General features: G+C 37.0%; 1 protein-coding gene across 3 annotated transcripts in view; it reads left to right on the top strand.

Annotated features, from left to right (window-relative positions):
• HAAO (3-hydroxyanthranilate 3,4-dioxygenase) overlaps positions 1-19,343 on the top strand; it is a 31,832-nt gene extending 12,489 nt beyond the window's left edge. For 2 of the 3 annotated variants that reach the window (XM_010706759.3, XM_003203885.4), the window contains 8 exons: positions 1,691-1,774; positions 3,213-3,319; positions 6,051-6,140; positions 6,910-6,953; positions 14,992-15,137; positions 16,256-16,324; positions 17,481-17,563; positions 18,934-19,343. In XM_010706759.3, the coding sequence (XP_010705061.1) occupies positions 1,691-1,774; positions 3,213-3,319; positions 6,051-6,140; positions 6,910-6,953; positions 14,992-15,137; positions 16,256-16,324; positions 17,481-17,563; positions 18,934-19,012 (702 nt within the window). In that variant the 3' untranslated portion in view covers positions 19,013-19,343. The remainder of the gene's footprint in view (positions 1-1,690; positions 1,775-3,212; positions 3,320-6,050; positions 6,141-6,909; positions 6,954-14,991; positions 15,138-16,255; positions 16,325-17,480; positions 17,564-18,933) is intronic. The other variant, XM_019612706.2, reaches the window with a different exon arrangement.
• The last annotated feature ends 8,431 nt before the right edge of the window (positions 19,344-27,774 follow it).

Below are 27,774 nucleotides of genomic sequence, written 5' to 3'. Positions count from 1 at the left end.
CCACTCCAAAAATCACCATTTCAAATGGGATCTTTCAATTTCTGTATTGCCAGTGCCGTACTAACAAGGGCCTGTGTGATAATCCATCAGGATCTTATGTTTTAGATAAGGTGAGTCTTTAAAAAAAAAAAAAAGAGAGGTCATTTCTCTGCTCCAGTCCTTTCATGTTCTACAGTAAGCAATTCTAGCCTTAACTGGTATGCTCAGTAATGAGTGCTACTGTCACACTTATACAGTCTTCCAGTAGTGCACAGGAAAATGATATGAGGAGAACATGGCGAAATAGAGTACAAGAAGAATAAGTAGCCAGGTATTGTGGCCACCTAGACGAGAGTTATAATTAAGCCATGGTTATCTCTCTGGTACAAGGTGAGCTCACATAAGAGCTCCCTGCATGAGCTTTTTTCCAGTGTATTCTGTATATTCAGTTCTCTCTGCTGTTTCATTCCTTTGCCAGTGTATTTATTCTTACATTTATAAAGGTGTTCCTTGGATCCTCAGACAAATACATCAATCAGTATATCAGAACTTTCAGAAAATAACCCTGATTTAAAAACATGATTAATCTTTTCTAATGGTGGTAAAGGCTTGGTTGATGGTTTTTGTTACACTTGGGCGGTTTGTTTTGTCTTTGTTTCTCATCAGCTCTTTATTTCCATTTTGCTAAAATTTTAGTTAATGACTATAAATCAAAAATTTCATTGTAGTTCTAATTTTGAATCAGATGTCAGGCAATTTCAACCCGAATTTCAACAACTGCATAAATTGGTTTGGTTTCTAGACATGGCACAGAGAATATGAGAAATATGTAGAAGTTGGCCAGAGCACGTCTACACAAAAAAAGTTGATTGTTTGGATTATTGTTGTGCATCATTATGCAAAGTTAATAAAAATGCACTCATTTTTGGGTCAGTGAGGGACCTATTCCTGGTCAACAAGGGATCTGCTTTCAGATTGTAGCACAACTCTGCCATGAAACTTGAGGCCAGATCTGGGCACCTCAGAGCCCCAACAAAGCTACTCTTAGAACTACAGAAAGGTCACTGAAGACAAAATTACAAGTTCAGTGGTCCTGTCCTTATGTAAGCTTAGGGCATAATCCTTTTGCACACACAGTAGGCAGAAGAGCACGCAGAGGAGCAGCTGTTGCAGGGCTTCAAAGTATCCACAGAAATAAAGCAGAACAGCTTCTATATGGGCAATTATTCCCACATGAGAAAGCTCTGGGAAAAAATAATAAATACCACACACTTCAGGCAAAAGGGGATGCATACTTAGAGCATATTTGGAAAGGGCGGTATTTAATTTGACTGAATTTAACAGTGAAGACCCCGATGCATCTGTAATGAAAAACAGCAGAAATGAAGCTTTATATCCAGCTGAATTAACAGATATCTCAACCATGAAGTCCCAGTCCTACAAAATGTAATTGCTAGGAATAAAGACAATGGAATGGGGTTTCACTGCATTCACGGCAGAGCTCTTCAAGCAATTACAGACCGTCATAGATGTATATGCGCAGATAATGAAATATATATTTCATAAAATTTTAAAAAACAGTTAAGGCTGGAAGTTAGAATCTATTTGCAAACAGGCCGAATGTATTTGTATGTATATCCTTTCTATACAGAAGATGAAGTACAGAATATTTTGGAGCACCTGACCTAATGTTGTTTTCCCATTCCTTCAGCTTTTTTACCAAGTGAAAGGAGACATGTGTTTGAAGATAATTGAAAATAACAAGCATAAAGACATTGTCATCCGAGAAGGGGAGGTAAAACGATTGTTTTTCCTCTTACTGTTTTATATGGGTATGTAGCATGTAGTATTTATGAAGTATTTCAAGATCAATTTATCACTGCCGTGTAAGAGGTGACATCGGGCTAGAAAAAAATATAAGTAATAAAAGCTTGGATGCAACATGCAAATGCCATATAATTAACAACAAACTATCATGCTCTGTGCAACATTTCACAATTTCAGTAACAGTTAATCTCTAATCACTAGCTTTCACAACCATTATAATATCAGAACAGTTTTAAAGTCTATTTTTAAATAAAGCATATCCAACTGTATTCAGATGTTTCTCTGTATAATAGCTGACTTGCTACAGCACGTAGTTCAATGCTGTTAAAGAGACTGTGACTAGGTGTTTTTCTTGATGTTACTGCTAAAGATGTTTTACTATTGCTACTCATTGTTGTCCAAAGCTTGAACTGCATTCAGCTTTTGAAAGGATTAAATATAAGATTGTGGGACCACTCTTTGAAGAAAAGGAAATGTAATAGACCCAACAACTTAATGTCACTAAAAAAGAAGTAATACAACCTTTTCAATGACAAAACAGGATGTAAGCTTTCAAACCTATAGAAGAGGAGATTTCTGTAATGGACTCCGCATGGGCAAGTACATCCACCTTGGCATGTAACAGAAGAATTAATGAGAAGGAGCACACAACAGCCCTAGTGGGAAGGCTGACACCAGTCCTTGTGAAGCACTACTGTTAGTTCTGCCTTGCAGACAAAGAAACTGAAGTGACTTGTCCAAACTCAGTTAGAAACCTGTAGCACTCAAGAACAGCACAGCCTTACTGCCTTCTTACATATTCACATAGCTGCTAGAAAGAGATTTGCTTTCAAACTTCAGTAGAAGGCTTCTCCCAGCCAAACATTACCTATTCTTTTTCTGACACTTGCATGAATTAGTAGTACCTCGTATTTGTTAATTATTTCTGAAGAATAACACTCCTCATTGTGCAGTCACGTCTTGCTATGTTGCAAGGACACCCGTGAATGATTAGTTTAGAAATCTTGAGCTGACAACCAATTTGCTTTTTGTTTTTATTTCTGCTCCTGAGAAACTGCAGTAAATACATTTTTTAAAGATTTCAGATAGAATAACTAGTTAGATTTTTGTTTTAATTGTGTCTAGCAATGATGATCAAACTGGGAAGGACAGCACCACGCTGCAATAAAGGCAGTGCTGATTGTTGACTCAGTGGTCATCATTCACTGAGAAAGCAAGCAGCAGCATCTTATATGGTATTGATACTGAATTAAATACGGCTGCAAGGAACAGCATAGATCACCACAGAGTAGCAGGAAAGTAGGGCAGCGAACAAAAGACTTTACAGGTTGGTTGCAGCAGAAGGACTACAGATGAAACAAAGACCTCCTAACATTGATGCTTTCCTATTTCTTCTGTCTGAACAGATGTTTCTCCTACCTGCCAGGATACCTCATTCTCCTCAAAGATACGCAGACACTGTAGGTCTTGTAATTGAGAGGCAAAGACAAAAGACAGAAATGGATGGGCTCAGGTGAGGTATAATTGTGAGCAAATCTGTTAGGATTCATAATGCGCAATTAATTTATCTTGTCAATACAATACTATGTTTCAGTTCCTTGATAATATAACAGATTTATCCTGGCAGTTTTGTATTACTTTTGTCCAGAAATTTATTTATCCATACAGACATATACAGAGATCTCATGCGGTGTTTTGGCTTAGTCAAGCGAAGAACAGGTTGAGGTATCCCTACAATATGTGCTACAATTATAGCTATCAAAATATATATTGCTTACTACTATCATTTGAAGTTTTAAAGTCTCAGTTTTGTAACAGGACAAATCAGAAAAGATTTTTCTATCAGTTCTGGCAAGTTGAACATTAATTCCTTCTTAAGCACTGAAAGCAAAAAGATGAAGATGAGCTTTTCTGGCAAGTGTGCAAGTAGCTGGAAATAAAAGTCAGTTTTCTTAACACTAACACCTCTATATGGTAAACACATCTGCCTAGATTTCATTGCTATACGAGAACAATGTCTTCAAATAAATGAGAGTTTTATTTAGTATTCTAGTGGGAGCTGGAATAAGCCTTGTTCTGCTATTTTATAGCCTTCATAAGGGTAGGAGGGCAAGTCATGGCAGACAGAAAAGTTGGCTTTTTTATATTATATGGACACTGACCAAAGTGAGATTATAGTTACTCATGTAATTCAAAAAGATTTAAAATTTCAGCAAGGGCTGGAATGTACTGTTTCTGTCCTCTCACCTACAGTTTTGATGGTTGCATGAGCTGTATCATAGCAGGATGACGGTGAATATGCAAGCTGAAAATACTTTTTATTCAAACAAAAATATAAAGAGATAGGAAACTAAGAAAGGGACCATTCAAAGAGTCACTGGAATGGGTTCCAAGCTGAAAACACACACAGTTAACTTAAACAGCATTTATCTATGCACTTTTTTGTTGTTTTTTTAATTATTATTTTCATAGCAGGCCTGATTTCTGAATATTGGCATCATTAAAAAAAAAGATACTGTGAGCTGAAAACTAGCTAGTGATCTGGAAAACAATGTTTACTTGAAATAAAAGACCTAAGTAGCTTTATGCAACTTCAAATAAAATAACGTCTTATACTTGAAGTTTGGGGATGGCATAAGTTGAATAGATGTTGACTAGCTTTCCAAGGCAGATAGAAATAGGGATTTGCTCTGTGATACAGTCATGTTCTTGGGGAAAATTTAAACTAATTAAAAGCTAGCATATGGTTAGCAGGTGGAAAAAGAATAATTAAAGCACGCTCTTAACTGAAAATATTAATCAGGTATCTGAAAATAAATCACTGAAGTGTTTTCACACTGAAATTATGAACAAAGATGCCTGAAGTCATGGAAGTAAAAGTAATGTTTATTTTTGAAGTGACATTGGCTCTGTGTGCACTACTAGGAAATGGGATTTAGAACCAGAGCTTCTGTTCTTGTCAAACTTCCACTCATCAACAGCAAAAGATTGCTTTGAATCATGCTGACTTAAGGACTAATGTGAGGCTGCCATTACATTATTTACCATGCCTACAAGCTTCAGTCATAAATCAGAGCCCCCAGCATGCTTATTATTGTGCAAGTGAAAGAGCATGTCTCAGTGTTTCAGCCTAATTAATGTTAACATTCTTTGTTTTATAATAAAAAATGCACTAGCAAAACTTAATCCTGTGGTAAAGAAGTTAAAGTTTGGTTTTAGATGTTAGATTGGATTCTTTAGTACTTCATAAGTTGTAGAGCCCTTCAAAGGCTTTCTTTGACTAAGACATTTGTAACATTTCTCTTCTCTGTAGATTCTCAGGTGTCCAAAATTTGTGCTCATAGCACAGCTTTTTCCGCACTGGAGGCATTAATGATGCTTCTCACTTCCAAGAGCTTTCTTTTTGCAAAACTTGTGGCAATACCTATATAGTCATATGACAGACATGATAACATAAATACTCCAGATTATAGTCTTATGAGCCTTGTTTACATCTTTAAACATTAATTCCAGTCACTAACCCAAAGGGCACATAAGGTCTACTTACAATCACTTGTAATATCTGACTGTACTGAAACATCCCTGCCTTATCATATTTTTTTAAAAATTGTAGGTAAATTCTATATGTGCCATTGCATAGACTGCAACTATCTTGTCCAATTGATCTTAGCACAATTTAACTGTTAAGACAAAATAATGCAAGTAAAACACTGAGTTCCTTTTCAGGAGGGTGAACTAAATATCTCCCAAATTTATGCAATTGTAAGCCATATAAATTTTGGCAAACAAGTCTGTAAACAACCTTGTATTCTTATTACCCCACGCACAGACAATAAGCAAGTGGAGTATTAAAAGGAATATTTATCTAATACCTTAACAGAAACAGTTACTGGGGACTGTATTTGATAACAGTTGTTTTCATAGTAACCTTACCTAAAACAAGAGCTATTGATCCTAAAGTATTACGGACCAGTTAAGTTCCAGGGATAAAGTCAGGAAAGTTTGTGAAGAGAGTTTGGTGAATTATCTACGGTTGATCAGCAAAATTCATAAGCTCTCAAAACTAGTTTAAGTACCCCATCAGTCAGCTGATCAGGGAAGCTTAAAGCTTCCCTAAATAACCATGTGTTGAAACAACATACACCAATATTGAGAATAGTACACACTAAGTAGCTGTTTTCCTGAAAAGACTCAAACTACTTGATCTGTTAGTTAATAAAAGACTAATATTTTCACTTTGTCAGATACTATGTGGGAACATCAACTAATGTCCTCTTTGAAAAATGGTTTCACTGTGAAGATCTTGGCACTCAACTTGCACCAATAATTCAAGAGTAAGCTTGTTAATTTCTTTTCTAAATTAAAACTTTTAAATTTTAGAAGAACATTTGAAATGATCTAATAGACCATTATCAGTCTGTGATTCTATATACTTCACTTCCTTCTTATACTGCATTTTACATCGACTCGTCAAAAGTAAATCATTGGTCCACAGATTTTAATCATACCTTTTATATCCCAAACCTCGTTAAATGTGATCTTAAAAGAATTCCCCATATCTACCTGTAAGATACTTTGTGAATGTATAACAGTATACTTCTGCTAAATATGAGCGAAACTGAATGAATATTTGGTTCTAGTTTAACTAGGTAAAACTATAAACTATTTTGAGGCTTCTTTCACTCATTGCTTGCCTTGGTTTCATATTTTTAATCCAGATTGTACGTGAAAGATTAGGACTATGGCAAATTTGTTAAGTATTTTAAAAGCAGCTGCTTCCCAGGAAATATGCAGAGGTTATCAATTAACTTACTAATTTGCTAGATGTTCACTAATGATGAACTACCCAAGTAAAATCATACAAGGAGCAAGCAAAAGAAAAAAAAAAATCAGTACAGTACCAGAGTAGGGAATTTTTTAGTGACATGAATTTGAGGACTTTCAATCCAACCCTCTGCCAATAAAAATTGGTATAGCCCTGCTGAGTACATGCGATAATAGATGAGGACCTGGCATAGCTGTATTCAGCATTACTGCTTAATCTCTATTAATGTTCAGACATGAGCATAACTTTTTAATGATGCATAATGTTTATTATTTTAGGTTTTTCAATTCCAGGCAATATAAAACCGGAAAACCAAATCCAGGTAACACGTCTTCTTCTGAAATTAATTTGCATCTGATTGAACAGTGATTCTGTGCACATATGGCCATATGAAAGATTACCAAGTTTGAGTTTTTCTGTGAGATTCATAAATGAAAATTATTTTGATAAGTAATCTTTCATTAATCATAAATAAAATCCTTATACATGATTACCAAAAACATCTTGGCTGTTCACACGAAGACATCAGGTAACAGTACAGTGCAAAAATTTCCGTATCTGTAACTGTCTTTCATGCCAAGAAAAATTTGTTTCTAACTATAGAAAATGAGGTTTTAGTGAGTTGAACCTACAAACTGTATATTTGTACTCCTTCACCTATAAACTTAAGAAATAATGACACCTAGGCGAAGGCTCACGTTTTCAGTACATGTAGGGCATGATCTATTTAGCATTTTATTTCTATGCTATCTTGACCTATTTTTTATTTTGCCTCTGTTTGTAGATAGTCCAATAAGGAAATCTGTGGATGTGCACACATGCACTGCTGTGATACTCAGTTACACTACTCTTACAGCTACAGGACAGCTAACTTAAATTACACAGCACATCACAAGTTAAGGTATATTTTAGTTTCCTTCTCTAAAAGAGTTTTCAAATTAATTTGTCCTTAATCTCCACATCCATTTTCAAATGCCTTAAACAAAATGGTTTTTATGAATTACTCTGATAGAGATTAGAGAAAAAAAGCCTTATTTTCATATTACTGCATTTCTCAGATTGATAGTCACCATAAAGTCAGTGGCTGTATAGATATCCAGTCTCAATTGGTATTCTAACAAAGTTTTTATACAAACACTAAAATGGAGTTAAGATTTTTAGTGTGACAGCGCATTCCTTAAACACAGTTGCCTTTGTTGGTCTCCCTCAAATAATAAGTTCACAGAAGAGTCCTGTATGGAACAGCAACCTTACAAGCCTCTGCATTTAGGAAACGTTAAGCCAGACAAAATACTGCCTGAAAGACTGCATCTGTACCTTCAACAGGTGCAACAGTCTTTCTGAATGACTATGAAATGTGCCTCTCAGAAAACTGCGCTTCTTAACAAACAAAGAAGTCTTGTCTCCTAGAACTTGCTTCTCTTTATATGAGCATCAAAATGTATTTAGTTTATTTTGAGCTCTTCCAGACTCCCAGAAGGTTACCATCACAGCTGTCTGAGATAGTCCTGATTACAGGTAAAGCATTACCTGTACTGTACCTGCTACATTAGCACTCACAGATCTAGATGACCTGTATGACATGCTTTGCTATCCCAACACACAAAAGAGTAATACCCTTATATTTATCTTTTGCCTAGTTGCTTTTTGAGTCGTGGTGTGTTGTTTTTTTTTTTTCTTTTTGGAAATGAAGAAATATTAGGACAGCTGCTTTCTTTCATCATGCTTTCATAATGACTGGCATAGAAAGTATGATTTCAGATGAAGCCTCTAGATGCTGCTGTAATAAAAAGAATATCCTCTCACACATACTATCCATGTTCAATACATTGATTTTCACTAAGTGTCCTTCACCAGCGTGAACTAAGTGCTTATATCATAGAATCATATTATGGAATCACAGAATGGCCTGGGTTGAAAAGGACCATAATGATCATCTAGTAATAATAGTCATAATATCATATTAGAAGCAAATTAACTATATCAAACCAGAGAAAAAGAACAAAGATTTATTTTGTCAATACTTTTGCAGAAGATGAAAGTGAAAGAACAGACCCAACAATCAGAAGTGATGATACCCTCAATACTTTTTTTAAAAAAAATTTGAAAAGTTATTGATAAATCCAGTAAATGAGCTTTTCCTTATAAGCCATTCAGAGAGCTTTACAAAGGCCAAAAGGCATGAGAAACTTCAATTAAAGTTGAAAAAAAGCCTTTTCAAAACACAGTAAATAAATAAAGCAAGTAAGTGTTCCTATTTTGCTCAGAACTCAACACACCTTTTTCCCTTGAATGGATTCTGCTTCATCCCTGGAGGTGTTCAAGGCCAGATTGGATGGGGCTCTGGGCAGCCTGGTCTTGTATTACATGTGAAGGTTGTTGGCCCTGCGTGTGGCATGGAGGGTTGGAGATCCTTGATCCTTGAGGTCCCTCCCAACCCAGGCCATTCTGTGATTCTGTAATTCTTACATTAGCCTCTAAGTCAAGGCAACAAATATTTAAAATGTTTTTATCCTAACTCTTGCTAGAAGCAAAAGGCAGTCAAACTTATATGGCTGGATTTCAGCCTTGGTAGCTTCTCAGTTTTTTCAGTGCTTAGTTTTCTTGGACACTAAGAAGATGAAAGTCATAGTGGTGTCTTGTGCAAAGAGAAAAAAGATGGCAGATTTTTTTAGTGACAGAGAAATAATGCTTTGGATCTATTCCCTCAGCAGCTTTTTTTTTGTCTTCTTTTTTTCCTTCTTAAGAAGCAGATGCCAACAACCAGTATAACACTTGTAAGATTAAAACTAGTCTATGAAAAGGGCTAGATTTCAGCCTCTTCTTTTAATTTCTCTTCAGAAAATCCAGAATCCTTTCACTTTTGAAGTGCCATCTGAAGTACTCTTAATTTATACATAAGTCAGAAATATTGCCTCCTCTCTTCAGGAATAAGTGGAAGAAAAACATCTTCAAAGAAAAATTTTGATTGCAGCTCACTCATACAGGAAAGCTAGTAATGGAATCAAGGTCCAATTGCCTTTTTTTTTTTTAAATGTAAAACCAACAAAAGATCCTCCATGCCTACATCCAGACTTATTTATGCTTTCTGGCTTAGCCAACAGTAGGGAAAGTCTCCTTCCACGTAGGGAGCAGGATAATCAGAGTACACAAAGAGGCAGGAGCAGCCATTAAAAAGACCTGCTCTTAGACAAGTACATTTAGGTGAAATATAATCAGTCAGAAACATACTTTGCATGCAATCCTTACTTGACACACCTTTCCTGGAGAGATTTTGTACCAAATTATTAGCCTCTTAAGTTTTCTCAAGCCCTATTACAAATGGTTATCATATCTCCTTCCTTTTTTCGAGGAGGATGAATACATTTAATACCTAGGCTAGAAATGAATCACAACAGGGAATTTTTGATTCTCATCTTTTAGGTACTTCCCACATATCTATAGTGTAACTTGCCTTCTTTCTGCTTCACATAGAGGTATTAAAAGCAGCAGCATGCAAGCATTTAGATAGTAGGAAAACTCCCCTTGGCAATGTACTTTGCAAACTGCCAGCAGCAAGTCTACAGGACAGAGAAGTATTCAAGCTGACTAAAAATAGTCAAGCATTTTCAATTGCCTGGACCAACCATAACTGCACAGGAAACTGTAAGAATCTCCCAGGCCACATTCATCTCTCTCCCAAAGGCTGCCTGGAGGAGACTAGAGTCATCTAACATATACCTACAATCCCACTTAGCTATGCAACCTCTCATTCGCTTCATCCATTCCCTTTCCTTTATATTTAAAAACACTCCATATCACACAGATATATATCATCACAAGGAGTATACAGTCAATGATAGAGATGAAGACTTCAGACAAACCAGATAGATCACAACTAACCTAAGTTAGCAACATTTAGTAGACCAACAAAGGATTACGTCATCCAGAGTACACTGGCTGCCATATAAAACTGCTGCTAAACTCTTCTATCCCAAACCTAAATGTATCATCCAAAAGCAAGTAGTGCTGCAAGTTCCTTGGAACCAGGAGTTGATTTAGGACTCAGAACCACTAATGAAAGCACCAAAGAAAAACCCAAGGTCTTCAGGAAGAAGAGTGCTTCTCCTGCAATATCCTCAGCTGAGTCTCTTGCAGGGGAGGCAGAACATAAACTGCAATCTGAGAGCTCTCCTTATGCTTCACCATAGGAAGCAAGACACTGCTGACCTTTAAGAGCATAATGTATATAATAAACCTGCCATGAAAATTGGAAGAAATGCCATATAAAATTGTTTCCTTTCCATTCAGACTTCAGGAAAAAAAATATCTAGTTTTTTTTAAGAAGCTCTAAAGCTCAGAGCAGTCTCACAGCAGGTACATCTTCTCTAATAAGGTAGCTACCTTTTCCCTCTCACTGTTAAACATTCCCCAGACAGCAACATCCAAAACAGACAACTCGCACTGTCAGTCTGACATTTTCACTGGAGTTTCTAAGGCTATTTAGTAATAATAGCTCACACATGCTGTACAAAGCCTCATCCCACAAATGTAGAAAGGGCTTATGGCACTTCCTCTTTCATAGAGAGAGACAATGAGACAGCCACATAAAAGGCAGATTCAGAAACAGTAGGTAAGTTTCCCAATTTTAGGATGGTACTCCAAATCCTGGTCAAAGGCTAAAGCCTGGCATTATTAATTACAGTGACGTTGCTATGTTGTGACAAGCATTTAAGCAGAAAGATAAACTAAATCTTGCAATTCTGTTGTTCTATTTTACCCTCTTCCTTCTGGAAAGTGATGATGATGATGATGATGATGATGATATCTCCTTTTGGAGAGGCTATATTTCTTTATTGCAGTAATGTTGTTCAAAGCTTTCCATGTCAAACTTCTGTTTCTATTAAGAAAGTGTTTATTTTCTAGCACAGATTCAGTGACACAAAGAAAAATGTGGCTAGAAATAATTACATGGACAAGTCATAAATTAGCAGTCACACCAGTTCTCAGGGCACTCTACAAAAATAAATACAGATACACGGTGAAAAAGAACGATTACAGCCAGTGAATGCTACATTTTCAGTTGAATGTTTCCGCATCTACACTCAGCAGCAGTGAAGTGAACCAACTAACTCTAAAGTAATAATTGTTGGTACTTTAGCTCTGGATTTTTTTTATGGAATAACTATTTTTTTTTTTTCCCCCAAATCCAGGTGCCTAAATTTATGTCTTTCAGTCCATATGTTTTAGATAATTTGATTTGCAGAGGTATTAAACTTCTACTAGTCTCATTGACATTTCCATTAACATTGAGAATGGCTACTCCAGGAATTAGGATAGGAACACGCAAGGATATGCATACGATGTCACAGTACCCACTCTAGAAATTCAGCCTGTTGCTGTTCACTCTCCAGCAAATGAAGCCAGAACTGACTTCCTACTTGATGCTAGAATTCTTGATCTGTGAAGAAGATGCACCTGTGATGCTGAGCAGGATTCTTGTAGCATATTGGCATTTAAATATATATATAAACATATCATACACATATATAGCATATATGTTTATATATACTGATATAGATATGAAAATAATATATTCATGTTTTTGTGTACATGCAGTAAAATTAAGAAATGTACAGTTAAAAGAGTGACGTGGTTAGGATGATGTTTTACAGGTTTATAGTTAGAAAGATTATCATGGGGGAAAGAGACTATCAAAAATGAAATGCTCACCCCATCCTAGGCTCGTAGTAGAAAACTCTAAAAGGAGAGAACTCCAGAAACCTCTTCCCCCTTGGCAGTCAGCCCCTAAATGAGATCTAAGAGAGGTGCAGCCAGGCTCCACCCCTTCCAGTCACACAGCTGAATTGCCTTCACCAGCTCCCAGGGCTGACCGGCTCCTTTCCCCAGGTGATCAATCAGTGCTTCAGGCCAAGACTCAACAATTCCCATACATATATGTATTACTAAATACTATATGTATATATGCACTTTACTAAACCCTACCAGCTGCTAACTTTCTTGTATTCAAAAAGCTTTTCTACACTCAAGAGATTTTTTTTTTATTCTAATGACAGAAAAATCTCTGCTGTCTTCATATTGATTTAGAAAATGAAGACTGTTACCAATGGTGAAACAAAATATTTTAAAATCTATTTGAAAAACTCATTGCTCTGAATACCTTTTGATTAAGCTTTTTTTTTTCTTCTTGTGGATGAATATACTTTCTAATGATGTTTTAGACATTTTTTGTTTTCTTTTCACCTGTGTGTGAATCTGACTCATAATGGTATTTTAGACATTTACACAGTAGCTATCTCTAACCAAAAAACTACTTTGCAGTACAGCTGCACTTGAGAGTATCCATGTACAATTAATGAATATACCAATGTTATGGTATAGCGGTGTACAATTAACGAATTTAGAGACGTTCACATATAACAGAGAGCTTGGCTATGATGTTATTACACCAAAGCAGGAAACAGAAATGATAGGTACACTCACCCATAACCTGGGCTCACGTGGGAAACTCCAGTGAAGTGAATCTCCAGAAGAGATTCCCCACTGGTGGTCAGCTCTTAAATAGGTCTAGGAGAGGTGCAGCCAGGCTCCACCCCTTCTGACAGCACAGGTGAATTGCTTTCACCTGTGCTCCCGTGGCTGACTCACTGCTCGCCTCAGGTGATCAATCAGAGGTTCAGGCCATGATTCAGCAGTCCCATACAATCCATAATTTGAGGACAAAGTGCAGTGTTTCTAATCATCTCCAAAGGAAATTTGATGGACCTGTGAAAAGTGAGAAAACAACAACAGATATGCTGCTGTGAAAATAAATCACCAAAATTGTAATCTTATAAAGCAAGAAAGATATAGTATTTAGATTATAGCTTTTTAATGCTTCCAGGACCAAATTAGAATAAATCTACTGTAAAGATTTTTTTTCCCTTCTTACTTTCTTTGGTGGAGTTTGCAATTCCGCATTAATATGCTAAATATGTTAAGTGATATAAAAGTATATTTTTTTTCTTAAACATAGAAGGAAAAAAGCTTCCACTTTTTTATTTTATTTTTTTACTGCAGATTAATGGTACAAATTCTGTAGCTCCTTAAAGAGGTATTGCTTTGCAGGAACTTATTGGCTTATTCCATTTAGTTTAATATAATGGGAAAAAAAAAAAAGAAATTCTAATGGCAACCATTAGAAGGAAAAAAAAAAAAGAAGGTATTCCCATCCAGATCTTCTAGAGATTAAAAAGATTAATATAGACACTTGGTGCATACTATGATCCATTAAATGAGAGCAGCTTACGCAGCAAACTGCTGAGCCTTAGATGCACTGACCACATTTTCATACATCGTTCAAAGGCTGCACCTTTTTCCTGAAAGCCTGTGGGGATCATTCAGAACACTGCAGAGCAATGAAGGATGGCTTTAGAAAGAATCAGTACAACTCTGAATAAGGAATATACTGATATTTAATAAAACCTACTCTTCCTATGATTGAGGCTAAAATTTGGCTGTGAGGTCATGAGCTCGATGCCTTCAGGAGACAGCCATCTAGTGAGTTTTTCCTGCATCTAGGCTGGCATAATTACTTAAAATTGTTCTAGAGGCATTCCACAGTGGCTTCTCAGTACAAACGAACTAGGATCCCCAAGGTGACTGCACTGTCTCTGCATTTCACTTTGAGCTGGAAAATGACTAAGTTTAATTTCATATAGAAGTAACACATAGCACAAATCTTGAATTTTACTAGCTACAGTTAAATTACATTCAGTCCTCCAGCTATTTTAAATTAAATCAGATCTGAAGGAAAATTACTAGAAATTAAACCCACCTACAAATCCAGGAACACCACAAGAAAAGCCTTTTATTAAACTTAAAGTGATAGCCTGAACTTCACTGTGGACAGTGTATTTAATAACACCCAGGGGAGAAGAAGCACAAAAGCCAGTACTGAGTCTGTGAGAGTTGAGTGATTGTGTGGTCTCATTCCACTCACGTGGGAATGTGTTAGGAGTGACTCAGCAAAGGTCAGAAATGACATATCAGTTTTTTACTAAGACACAAGCTTGTCTGAAAGAAACAAAGAACACATTAACAAGAACTATACACATAGTTTTCAAATGTATTTTTAAGAAGCCTGGACACATAACAATTCTGACAACAGCTACAGAGAAGCAACCTCATCTAGACTCCAAATAAGACACACATCTTAACCTCAAGTACTGTCATGATAGTTGTGGCAACAAACAGTGCTATGGTCATGGTCTTTTAACTAGGCAGTGTCTGTACATTAAGCCCTTCAAGCTGAAAGCAACAGCAAAAATTTGCAAAGATCCAGAGAAATGTCACTGACAGCTCTCTGCCATTTTTTACAGATGAGCTCCTGAAAGAAACACCCTTCCCTCTAAATTGCTCTTCTGTAATGGAGCCATTCTCCTTCCAAGGCTGGTTGAATGATCATCGGGGAGAAATAAATCAGAAACAATCCTTGAGAATGTTTGGAGATACCTTTGAAACGGAGGTAGGAGTTTAAATTGCTATAAAAGAGTGGGAGAGTTTTAAAGGTACAGATAATAGGTGCCTTGTATTCAGACTGAATGAATCCAGGCCTCACAACAGAGAAAACTACACACCCGTAGAGAGCAGTTCCCTTTTAGCATGCCCGGCCCCCGTACAAGCCCACTGTTGTCCATTGCCCTGGTGAATCTAGGACAGGGACCTGCTGTCTCAGCCATTGCTATGTGCAGAATCAACCTGAGTCTGATTTCCATTCACTTCCTTTCGGACTAAAACAGCTCTCTCCATCCCTCACTCCCATATTTCTCGAATCAAAAATACCAGCATGATGCAAATACTACTCACAAGTGTGCTTAGCTTCCCAGTATGTTTCTACAGCATTCTTGTTGCCAAGTCTAATTTGAACGTGTAAATACACAGTGTGTTGTTTTTTTTTTCCCTCTTCTTACCCTACTTAAATGGAAACAAAGAGAAACTGTACAGCACCCAAGGGCCAGGGCCATGCTAGAGCATTGCACTTCTTGGCCAGTCAAACACAGTCCAGTTTGGGTGCAAATGAAGCTGTCACCACTTGACAGCACAACAGTTTACAAAAAATTCTCTCGCTGCTTTACTTGAAGAATTCATCTGACAGTGGAGTGACAGGGAGCATGGGTCTGTCAAGAAGAACACAGAGATGGTAGACAGTGAAGAAAAATAAGGTCTGATCTACAGCCTTTTTAATGTTACTGGGAGAATCTTTTTTACTTCAGCAGGCTCTTGACAGGGCCCAGAGTTCACAAGGAGGAAGTGCTTGTTCCCAGAACAGAAGCAGGAAGGATGTTGATGCCAAGCTGAGAGTGGGAGGAGGCAGTGGGAATAGATAAGTGAGGATACAGAGGAGCATAAGGAGTGGCAGGTGTGATCAGTTCCCTTTTTATCTTATCAGGAGGAATCAATATGAGAATACAAAACGTAATGTGAATTTTAATGTCTGTAAAAATATCAGATTCTATGAACATTTTTCTTTAAAAATAGAATGTTTAAGTGCTGTGGGAAGATGAATATGTACTCTTCACTCATGGGAATGAATCTATTACTTTTCTTCCCTGACTTCTTTTTTTTTTTTTTTTTTTCCCCCAGGTTATAGCTTATGGACCAGGAACAACTGAAAAAAGCAAAAAGAATTCAGATATCTGGATATGGCAGCTGGTGTGTGACAATTCAGTTTATACCTGTTAGCCCTTGAATTCATATTTCAAGTCAGAACAAACTGAACACTAGTACAGCCTCCTGGAAAGAGCAACAGAAATTGATTATTACCTTCTTTCTAATGGAAATCATCATAAACAGGAAACTTTGTTTGGCTTTAAACTTTCATGAAAAATAACTGAAAATTACTACCACCGTAAAAACAGTCTCTTTTCCCTCACCTCGTATGTTGAAGATGGAACTGTTGCCATCCTCCATGAGGTCTTGGTGAGGATTCTTATTTCTGCTAGGGGATATCTTGTAAATATATGAGAATGCCTCTATGTAATAAAAACCATCACTGTTACTTTTGCCTTGAAGCTTTTGTCCTCATACTGTAGGACAACTGGAATCAGGCAGACAAACTCAATAACAATCTGAGAACTTGTTTACACTAAAGTGCAGAAGTAGGTGGTCCACATGCTCTTCTTTCTACTGGCTTCTACAAAAGGCAGCTCAAGGGAAACACTGCAGAGAAAAGCAAGTCAGATTAGCTTGTGAAGCAGATGTTTCTATCAGTTCCCGTTCTGCTGAAATTCACAGGGACCATCAACTACTAATTAAAGACATAACAATCTTGAAAGACACTTGTTTACACTGCAGCTCGCAGCAGACTGTGCAATCAAGACCGTGTTGCTGGCAGGAATCTGGTTCCTCTGCTTGACAAGATAATGAGAAGCGTGTTCTAGTGTAGATGGACTCCTGTTAGCGATTTCTGTCAGCTCCCTGCTGACTCATGGACTACTTTTCAAGATGTAAAAAGGTATTAGGAATCAGAAAAGTCGAAAAGGAGTTTGAAATACTCCTGAATGTTCCCTCTGTAAATTTCTAGAAAGTTGCACCTCTGGGTTAGATTTGTTGCAGTATATCCCCAAAATATCAAGCAATAAGTTGCTGCTTTGTGATGGGGAACAATGAACCATGAAGCATGCTTTTATTGATGCTAATAGTGCCAGACAGGGAACATCAGCTGAATATTTAGCTAGCCCTCATAAAACTGAGCAAATTAGAAGTGCTCTTTCACTTCACTAATATTTCCATACTTACCTGCAGAATTTTCTTCCTACTCAAGACAGAACACATAACTAAAAGCTGACTGTCTGTTCTTTCCCTTCAGGAGGGTGCATCTACCGTTACTGTGGATGGCAAAACTCTGACTTTAGCTGCTGGTGATAGCCTACTTGTCCGTGCCCAGTGTTTGTGAGTAGAGATTAATTATTTCCCAGACTCCAACAATAAATTCTGTGTATTTACTCCATACCAAGCTGTGCATCATCTGCTGCAGAAACACAGCCACTGAGACTGCAGGATTTGCAGTAGTCTGCATTACTCCTTAGGGCAGAAGTCCATTCTGGAGCAAACAAAGCCAAGAATTCATCTGGCTTCCCCCTTGTGATTAAGCTGGGGAAAATACAATAAAAAATTGTCAAGAAAAAAACAATGTGCAAAAGATCATGAAGAAAAGTGAGAATACACTCATAGGCAATCACAGCAAATACTCTAAGCTTCCAACCAACAAAAACATGGCAAAGTTTGGGTGCCAGGCCAAGAGCACAGCTCTTCTCCTGGAGTAAGATTCATAGGGCTATTTCGTAGTAATGGCACATGTAATATAAATAAAAGAAAAACTGGTGAAAATAGTTTCCACAGAGAACAGAAAGGGAAAGTATTTGCCAACTCTTGTGAAAATTGGCATAGACTGATAGAGTGCCTGCTCTGAAGGAGAAGGATGTATACTCACTGGTAATGCAGTGCAGTAGATTGAAGGTATATGATTGTAAACAGCTTTGTTTCTTACAGGAAAAAAAGCAAAAAAAAACAGATTAAAAAAAAAAACAACAACAACAACTATTGAGTAGTAGTGATTATTTTTGCTAATCACTAACACCAGAAATAATCTGCTGAAAGACCTGAAACTGCCCTGCTGCATAGAGTCTCTCTACATCTGTGATTCCAGTATGTACTCACCTCCTCCACCTCTACAAAATCACTTAATTTAATTCCCAATCCTGAAGTCCAATGAATGAGGCTGTTTTCAAAGTCCTGGCATGATGCCTGTGCAGAGATCTGCCAGCACAGGTCATACTGTGTTAAGACATTTACCAGTTTTCAACAGCAGGTACATATTATTGTATGTGTCACTACTATACACTGATACTGATCTCTGGCCATCTCTGAAACTAGCATAAACAGCTAATGTGAAAGTGTTTGACGACAAGACACAAATACTCTTGAACTCTTGGTTACTTATATTGTTAAAAAATATCTGTGCTTATGTGATTCTGTTTCAACCGTCATGTCACTGAGATCACAGCATATGCCTTTCCCCTTGGTTCATCTGTAAGGAGAAAAATTCTTCCCTACTGTGTCATGATGTTTGGCTTATATGGGTGATGATGTAGAGTAGTTCCCAAAAATATAAGACATACCAATATAAAACAAGTTTAAGCAGAAGAGAACCTGTTTGTAATTTCTCTGCTTCTCAGCAGCATCAGCACATTAGTCGTTTGTGTGGATGGTTTGGCCTCCCATATTCCCCCATACGCACTGAGTTATCTCTGTTTTCCCAGGTACTGCTGGAAGAGATCTGAGGAATGTGTTGCTCTTTATATTGCTCAGGATCCAAAACGCAAGCAGCCTTATAACTAGTTTCTGTAGCACTTGACTTTGATGATAAAGAAGTTTTAACCTACTTGTCTCATCTTAATCATCTTTTAGTCAGAATGCCTGGAAATATGAACAATCTAACACAATGGTTACACTGGAATTAAAGGTAATCAAGTGCAGTGCCTTATAATAACTTCTTTTTACCCAAGTAGGTAAAAATTCAGCAAAATCTTCAACCAGTAATTATGTTAAAAACAAACAAAGCCATAGTTCTTACATGAAAGCAACTGAAAGCAGATCCAAGTAATGGGATTAGATATACAGTAATATAAATGATACTATCTAGAATAAATTAAAAGTTTTTCAAGTGCAAGTCTCGCTGTGCCTGCTTACTGAATGCTCTTTTCATCTCCTTGCCTCATGTTTGCCATTTCTGATAAACTGAGTATGCTAGCCCTCAGCGCACAGAGCTTTTGTTTGTGATAAGTTATAGATCTTCTGAGAGCTTTGGATAAAAATACATTTTTTTTAATAAAAAAAAAAACTTTATCTGCTCCACTGCTTGAGGATCTCAATACCTTGGGAAAAAGAGGAGGGGGTGTTATGAAAGGGAGAAGCAAGAGTAGCATTGACATCAAACATTACATAGATCGTCACTGTACTTGCTTCAGGTAACTTGTTATGCATTTACCAGATCTGGCCATGCAGAGTCAATCACAGCCATCAGTAACACACCAGACATACCACGTGGGATCCATCTGTGAGCTACTACTACTAGCCACTACTATCATTGTGGCACCTTGGCAGTTTTTCAGCTGTGGAAATGTCTATTCAAAATAGCCAAAGAAGTGTGGTGGGGGTAAGTGAGAAGAAAAAAATGTAACCATTTTCTACTAAATTGTCACATCTTTTTGAATAAGTGTCAAATTGCCTTATCCTATTTTTATTCTCGAAACTATGTTGGTTTGGCTTTTTGTGTTGATTGTTTCCTTTTTTTTCTGTCTTCTCTTTTTTTTTAATATATTATCTTTCACATTACTAGCATTAGAAAACAGATTATTTACATTCTTAATTTTTATCAATTACACATTTGAAAAAGCATAAAGTCTTTTTTTAATTATAGTGTAAGCTCAAAATACTTAACCACACTTAACTCGTCACCTACAAAGCTTATATGTGTATTATGCAAGTGTCCATACTTTTGGAGAGAAAGACTCAAGCAGCTTGGCTTCAACCTATGACTTGTATTTAGGTTCACTATCTTTCCTAGTAAAGCATATAGAACTTTGCTACATTCTCCTAATAACAGGGGACCTGATTTAAGAAACTGAATCCTGTTCTTGGAGTTGTTAAAGATGTGAGCTACAACAGATAAAAGTATCCCTTGAACAAGGGAGCCATTAACTGATTATCATTGGGATTGGTATGCCTGTCTGCCTGCATGGCTGCCTGCTCCCTGAATGAGCACCTCTGGTTGAAGGAGGTAGGTCTAGGATGTCAAAGTGTTATATTATCAGTTTGGAGGTAACCACTGCAGTGCTCATTCTGTCTTTACTTCATATCACATGAACATTTCATACACACATATTTCACACAATGATAAGTAGATAGAATACTGTAACAAGCAGGGCAACATCTGCAGTAATCACTAACAGCTGTTCATACATTCAGAGGCACTGTGAGCTGTGGAAATTTCAGAATACAAGTTAAAGCATCTCTAGATTATTGATAATGCTGCCCGTGAAAGACTTCAGAGTTTAAAAATTAAGATTCCAATCAAACTATATTTGTGAAGAAGTCCTTCTAGAACAACTTCTACTCAAACACCTGAATTCTAACGAAGCCAAGTATAAAAGCCAGACCCAAAGCCTTAAGCTAGATCCATCACTCGCAATTCTGCCACTGCCTGTGCTCAGAATCCAGGGCTGACCAGGGCTGGGATATTACTGCTATTATCTATACAGTTACTTAGGCAGTGTGCAGTCCTTAAGTGTAACTAAAATCAGGATCTAAACAGCATGAAGAGATTGTTAAAAAGGCCTGGATACTAAGTACTAGGAGTGGAGAGTTCTGCCTTCTAATTTCTCTTTTGAGACTTATTGGGTCATCTCCTGAAGTTCAATGATTATTTGACATCCAAAGCATAGATGAGGAAATAACAATGTTCTCATTATTTACTCATTCCACAGCAATTTAGAAACCTGCAACTTCTTTTTCTATGAATTCAAAATAGTTCCAGAAGGCTCCTAATACTCACCGATTCTTTTCAGGCACTTTATTCCTTTTCTGTATGTTATGCATGTGTGTGTGTGTGTACACATGTATACAAAACTTGTATGGTAAACCATCCCAAAGATGCACCCATGCTTTTCTACCTATGAGTACGGGGGCCAGATGCTAATGTGATCCCTGGAGAACTTTTAGCTGTCAGGCTACTGTTACTGTATCAGTTCAGTAGGTACTTTGGCCCCAGAGTTCACTTGTGTCCTGATTTGGGTATCCATTTTCAATCTGAATTGTACATATACTGTGTCATCCCATACTTAATGATCTTACCTCTATTACTGCATTTTGGCAGGAATGAGCTGAACATACATTCATACATAGACAGTCCATCTGTTGCTCACAATTTCTCTGAGACTCAGAAGCAATGCCTTTATACAAATATGCATTCTAACAAGAATTTCATGCAATAAAGCCCACATAGACCAGACATACCTGACTCTTTCTCATTAATTATTACACACTCAGGACTGTCCACAGTCATAAGCTGGTGCTGATGTGAAAGCTTAGAAGCACACACAAGGGAGTTTGAATCTACTGACAAGCATCCATAGAGTTACCCAAGGCTGTATTTCACCTAGCCTGGAAGTCATCATGAGCTTTCCTCATTACTTCAAATGGGAAAAGGCAAAGAGCTCAGATCTGCCTGTTATTGGACAAAGTGTCAAGAGAGACTGTGGTGGTTCAGTGCCGTTAACCTGGAAAGAAAATCAATAAGTTTTGTAAGAAAAAAGAAAAAACATTCAAAGCCAAGCTGGATGAGACTTGGAACAACCTGGTCTAGAGGGAGGTGTCCCTGCCAGGTGTCCATCCTCCTGTCCAACAACGGGGTTGGAACTAGATCATCTTAAAGGTCTCTTGGATCAATAACAAAACATGTTCATCAGCCCAGTCACATTATATATCAGCACCAGTAAAAAAATGCAATGTTAAGCAAAAGACAGGAAAACAGTGACCCTCACAGATCATGCTGTAAACAGATTGCAGTGATCAGCAGCAGAGCTCAAGGTTGTACAATTATTTTTATTAACAGAATGATTAAGGCAAGTTAACTGTCAAATGCTAGTTACATTTCAAATGTTAAATACAGTGCATAAATTTTCAGCTTGCAGAAGTCAAAAGAGGAACTCTTCTTCCTCCATTCTTGCTTTATTTTTAAACGTTGCTTGCTCTTTTGAAATACAAATTGCTAGATGCAGAAAACAAGACGAGGTGGATCATTTAACTTGTAAGGTGTGTTGTAATAAACCATTTCTTCAGGCCCATGTAGAATTTACTCACACCTATAAGCCAATCCTATGATTTTGCATTAGGATAATACTTTCATTTTGGTATTAAAAGCATTCGTAGTACTTTGATTTCAGCTCTCCAGACATATTAATGTTATAGAACAGATGCGCAAAATGCAATCCTCCCACCACCATTGCATATAAGTAGGAAAAAATACTTAAGCTTTTAAACAAATTCCTACAAAAACAGCTTATGCTTGTGATGCAGACTTTTCAGTGGGTTGGGGATTCTTTTTATTTATTTTATTTTCAGTTAATTCAGAGTGCACATCAATGAACACTTCAGTCTGATGAAGGTCATCATATCCTGGTCTGTATTTGATTGAAAATAAATAGTTCAGCATCCAAGTATGCAGCATAACTGCTGGTTGTACCCAAAATAAAATTGTTAATTTGTAATAATGTAGTTAAATAATGATACGATAAATAATGAAGTAATAATGAAGTTAAAGCTAAGATCTACCCTGCAGATTAAATACCTCAATTTACAAGTGCTAGCACTGTCTGGCTCCAGACAGTTATATTATCAGTGATTGTCCAGAAACTGTGGAAGTGCATAAAAACTCTCCCTTTTATTGTTACTAAAACTTTGATTAAATCTTGAAAGCTAAGGGGAAAATATATATCAAATCAATATATATGAAACAATTCTCATTCAGCACCTTTGCAGAAACAACCACTGAAATGGCAAAGTCACTGGGCAAATCAGATTCACTTCTGCAGACAGTTTCCCTGTTAGCAAATCTGTGAATTCTACGGGACAATTATTTCTAAACTACTGTTGCTTTAGATTAAATATACCTCCAAGATCTTAAATCAAGTAATTCAATTACATTGCATCTTGACATGCTTGAAGATCTGAACATTGCAGAGAGCCACCTCCATTGAGGAGGGCTGACAGGACTTGGTTTCTACTTTTTCCAAGAACTGAACAAAGTCCATTCTCTTCTTGCTAATCACTGCCAGATATCTATCACTTCACTTTATCCAATAGTCTCAGGAAAAGAAGCTGCAGGGACACCTTCAGTCTCTGTGAATGGGAATCATAGAATCATAGAATCACTCAGATTGGGAAAGACCTTAAAGATCATCGAGTCCAACCATGACCTAACCATACTACCCAACTCTAACAACCCTCCGGTAAATCATATCCGTGAGCACCACATCCAAACGGTTTTTAAACACATCCAGGGATGGTGACTCAACCACCTCCCTGGGGAGCCTGGGGATATCAAAACCTCATCTTTGCTGACCTGCAGGAACATCCCCACCATAGGCTACACTATTTGGGAATCTCTGCACCTTCTTGTTAAATCTCTGCACTACCTACAGTAAGACAAATTGAGCCATAAAAGGAGCACCCAGTATTGCTAGCAAGCTTAAGGATAATTCTTACTCCCCTGAGAGAATTACAGAAAATGTTACTCTATAAAATAAAAACTAATGCTAACAGAAAACACGTATTGTTACAAAGCCATTGTTTGAGTGACAATTATTTGGCTGAATACGTGTGATCCGAGTTGTCTGTTAGTGTCTTGGCGTACAATTACAAAAAGAAGCAGCTCCAAAGTCCCAACATCACATTTGGACTTGGGAAAAATAATCAGCAGCTTCTCAGACCACAGATAGATCAACATGGTTTACAACATTCTGGGAAAAATGTTAAAAGTTAATGACTGCTTCTCAGTACTGACCATCAACTCTTACAGTTCCAACTCTATATGCTTTATTGGAGAATGGCAAAAAAACATTAAATGCAGAGGTCCCCATATAGGATAGTATCTTGCTATTCTCTTCAGGAGAAGAGTGGTAAATACCAAATAAAACTTTTGTATGACTTTGTGAGTGTATGAGAGACACATTCAAAGCAAGCACACATGCCAGAATATCACACAGAGTTCCCAAGATTTCTTATCAGGATTACTGACTCTCCAACCACAGCATGGAAGTGGAAGCAGAAGGAGAACTTGCTAGCAGCTAATCAAGGACCCCCAGCAGACTAACAATAGTGAACCTGGAGTGTGATGTAAGAGTAACTCACTTTAAAAGTGCAGATAATCAAAAGCACTGAATGATGCAAAAAGCAATGAAATCAAAGCTATTTTATGTAAAGATACAAAACAAAGTAAGAATACTGTATGAGTCCCTTCCAGACATGCTTTCAGTTCAGAGAGCAGAGATCACATACCTCGAGAACAAAAGTGATATTTAATAACTGTGGAACCATAGGAAATGAAATTGCCGTAAGCATTTCACAGAAAACATATGTAGCTTCCTAGAGTATATTTTAAATATATAATAATATTTTCAGCTACTAGAATTCACTCAGTAAATCTTGTAGTGATTTTCATAAATATTACAAACTGCAGTGACAAGAATTTATTTCTAATTTTTTTTTTCATCCACAAACTATTAGATTAGCTTTATTTTTAAATCAAGGCAGAAATCTGCATGCTGGAGCTAAAATTTGACTGCCTTATCCTTTCAGACGTAGAGTTCAAAATGAAAATTAACCAATTTCCTGGCTTCTGTTCCAAGATGGATGGCAATGTTCTAACTGTCTAAAGCTCTTTCTTCCATCTTCTGGATTAGCTAGGCAATCTACACCCAATTCTTCACTGAAAGCAGTTTGCCACTACTTACATATTGGCCAATTTAGGTGCCTCTGCCTGATTTATTCCAGTATGTTAATAGAATCAGGCTGGTACACTAAAATAATCCAAGTGTTGCTTTGCTGCGTGCAAAATACCACTGCACACTGTACATATGTGTGTACACATATATAGCCATATGGAGATTTGTATACGAACATCTATATACTGCATAAAGATACTCAGAAGGCATAAAGAATTGTGAAACCCTTTCTTTTCTGGTGAAATTTGTGCCAAGCGTGCTGTGTATGCTTGCTGTTTTAGAAAATGGCTAGCCAATTATTGGCAGACAGAGATGGAGATTGATACTAAAGGTCACTTTTATTTATGTCAGACACAGGATATTTCAGAAGCTTTTATGGAGCAGCTGCATCTGCACTCTCTGTGGGTTGGATGCACTCCATATATGCTGCTGGAGGACAGAAAAAGCAAGAGATTTTAGAAGAAGAAGGAACTATCCTGGGCTTCACTGGAAGCAAGCTCTGTAAGAAGCTTCACCTAAACAAGCCTTTCCACAGCCTCCCTGCAGCTAGGACTCTGCAGCTCACAGACACACCAAGTGAAGGGCCAGAGGTTGTTTTTTTTTATTATTATTATCAGTTTTTTAATCTTATAGAAAGGTTTCATGGCATTTATTTCCTCCACAGCAAAATTAACTCTACTTGCAAAGCTTCCTCCCCCTCAGAGGGAAATAAGATGTAGGCTCAGAAACCCAAATCCGCAATGATATTTAAGTGCCTGAGGAACTGTGCCAGAGTGTCTGGCAGGGAAAGCTAAATAGACTCAATTTTAAAAGGAAGTATAGTGAATGGGGAGACAGATTGAAAGCTCCAGAGAATGAAGTACTCCTTTTATCTACTACAGGGGGAGCTATCGGGTGGCAAACAGAACTCTCTCCTTGCTCATTTGTGTGCTTTAATCCACATTACTGCCAACCCCATCTCTATTAGAGACTGGCCTTTGCTATAGCTGGCACCAAGTTGCTCACAAACGCTACTTTCATAACACCAACATCAGTCCAGTGGGAGCTGGACAGAGATAAATACAGTTTGTGTGATTCACGTGCATGGTCACCTTAAAGTTGCTAGGGAAAAAAAAAACAAAAACAAACCATAGTCTTTGTAGAGGATGCTAACATTCTTCTTGCTTAAAAAGAGACACATCAAAACAAACGTAGAAAATGTTTGGCAAAAGTTTTTTATGGGTAAATTTATACATCCTGTGCATTCTGTCAATGAACTTATTTTCCATATAAAATCGTGGAATTACCAAGTTTGGAAAAGGCCTCCAAGATCATCCAAGTCCAACCATCCACCTAATTCTTAGCATTTTGTATCGAAATCATTTTATTTATTTCCTCTCCCATCTATACTGGGACAAATACCTTTCTTAGTTGCATTTGTATGAACATGTAGGTAATGGAATTACCCCAGTCTCATAGCACTGTAACAGACTACTACTGGCCTTTCATTCCACAATGCAATGGTGGAGCTACACTGGCACATAAGGGCTGCTTGACACAGGATACACATTATAACTTCAAATAGCATAACTTATTCAAGATAATTAATACTTTTGATGGCTTAACACTTCTTCTTAAATTAAAACACTCTTAACTTCTTCTTACAGTTGAAATTGGCATCAGAGAAATGCCAGTAATTCTCAAATCAGCAGTTTCATCCTCTTGAAAAGAAGCAGCTTCTAGATGTTCACTGAAATGTGAACATCCTGACACACACAGAAGAAGCACAGGAGGGAAATGAGAATATCTTTAAAAAGAAGTAGTCAATCTATTAACTTCATTCTCATTATTTTAGAATTCAAGTAAAATTTAAATGGACTGCAAAGTAATCTCTAAACTTAGCTTATTAATAATCTAAACAACAAAAAAAGTTAAGAATTATAAACTGAAAGATCATTTGTATTTTCCTTTTATTATTATTATTATTTGATCTTATGCTTGCAAAATTTACTGAGGGTGGACTGAAGCTACTGGAATTCAAATGAATTAAAATGCCAATAGTTAATCCCACCCTTGAATTTTTAAAAGCTCAACATACAGAGATTTTAGTAAATAACAAAAAGAAAGAATTACTTTGAAAATACTTTAGGGTATGAGGACTTAATTTCTTCAATTTCTTACACTGTTTCTTCAAATGAACATGCACTATTAGAAAATTACGTTCATTTACTTTACTTGAAGAAGAAAGGTTAGAAAAAGTATGCTAGAACAGGAGAAGAATAGTTATTGAATGTGTGTTTTAAAGGTATGCAAAAAACCTTTTTACACTGCTATATGATGTTCTTAGGGAAATCGTAGATGTAGTTTGTTCTCTGCCATAAGGTCTTCACTGAGAAGGTTCATGCTGTGAGGATTTCCATGGCAACTTAAATTGACATAAGTGTTCATTTTTAAAATTGAGTGCCCAGGGACATGATTAGCTACAGCAATACCACGTAAACCACCTAAACAGAGATCTTTTGTTCAGGTAAATCAGCTTGTCTTTTCCTCCATGGGAGCTAATTTCAGAATGAGCCACTAAATAAGTTAATAAGTTTGAAAAATCTCACAGCTTCTGTC

Source organism: Meleagris gallopavo, chromosome 2 (genome assembly GCF_000146605.3).
Source record: "Meleagris gallopavo isolate NT-WF06-2002-E0010 breed Aviagen turkey brand Nicholas breeding stock chromosome 2, Turkey_5.1, whole genome shotgun sequence".
Classification (NCBI taxonomy): Eukaryota; Metazoa; Chordata; class Aves; order Galliformes; family Phasianidae; genus Meleagris; species Meleagris gallopavo.
This window is presented reverse-complemented; position numbering and strand designations above follow the sequence as displayed.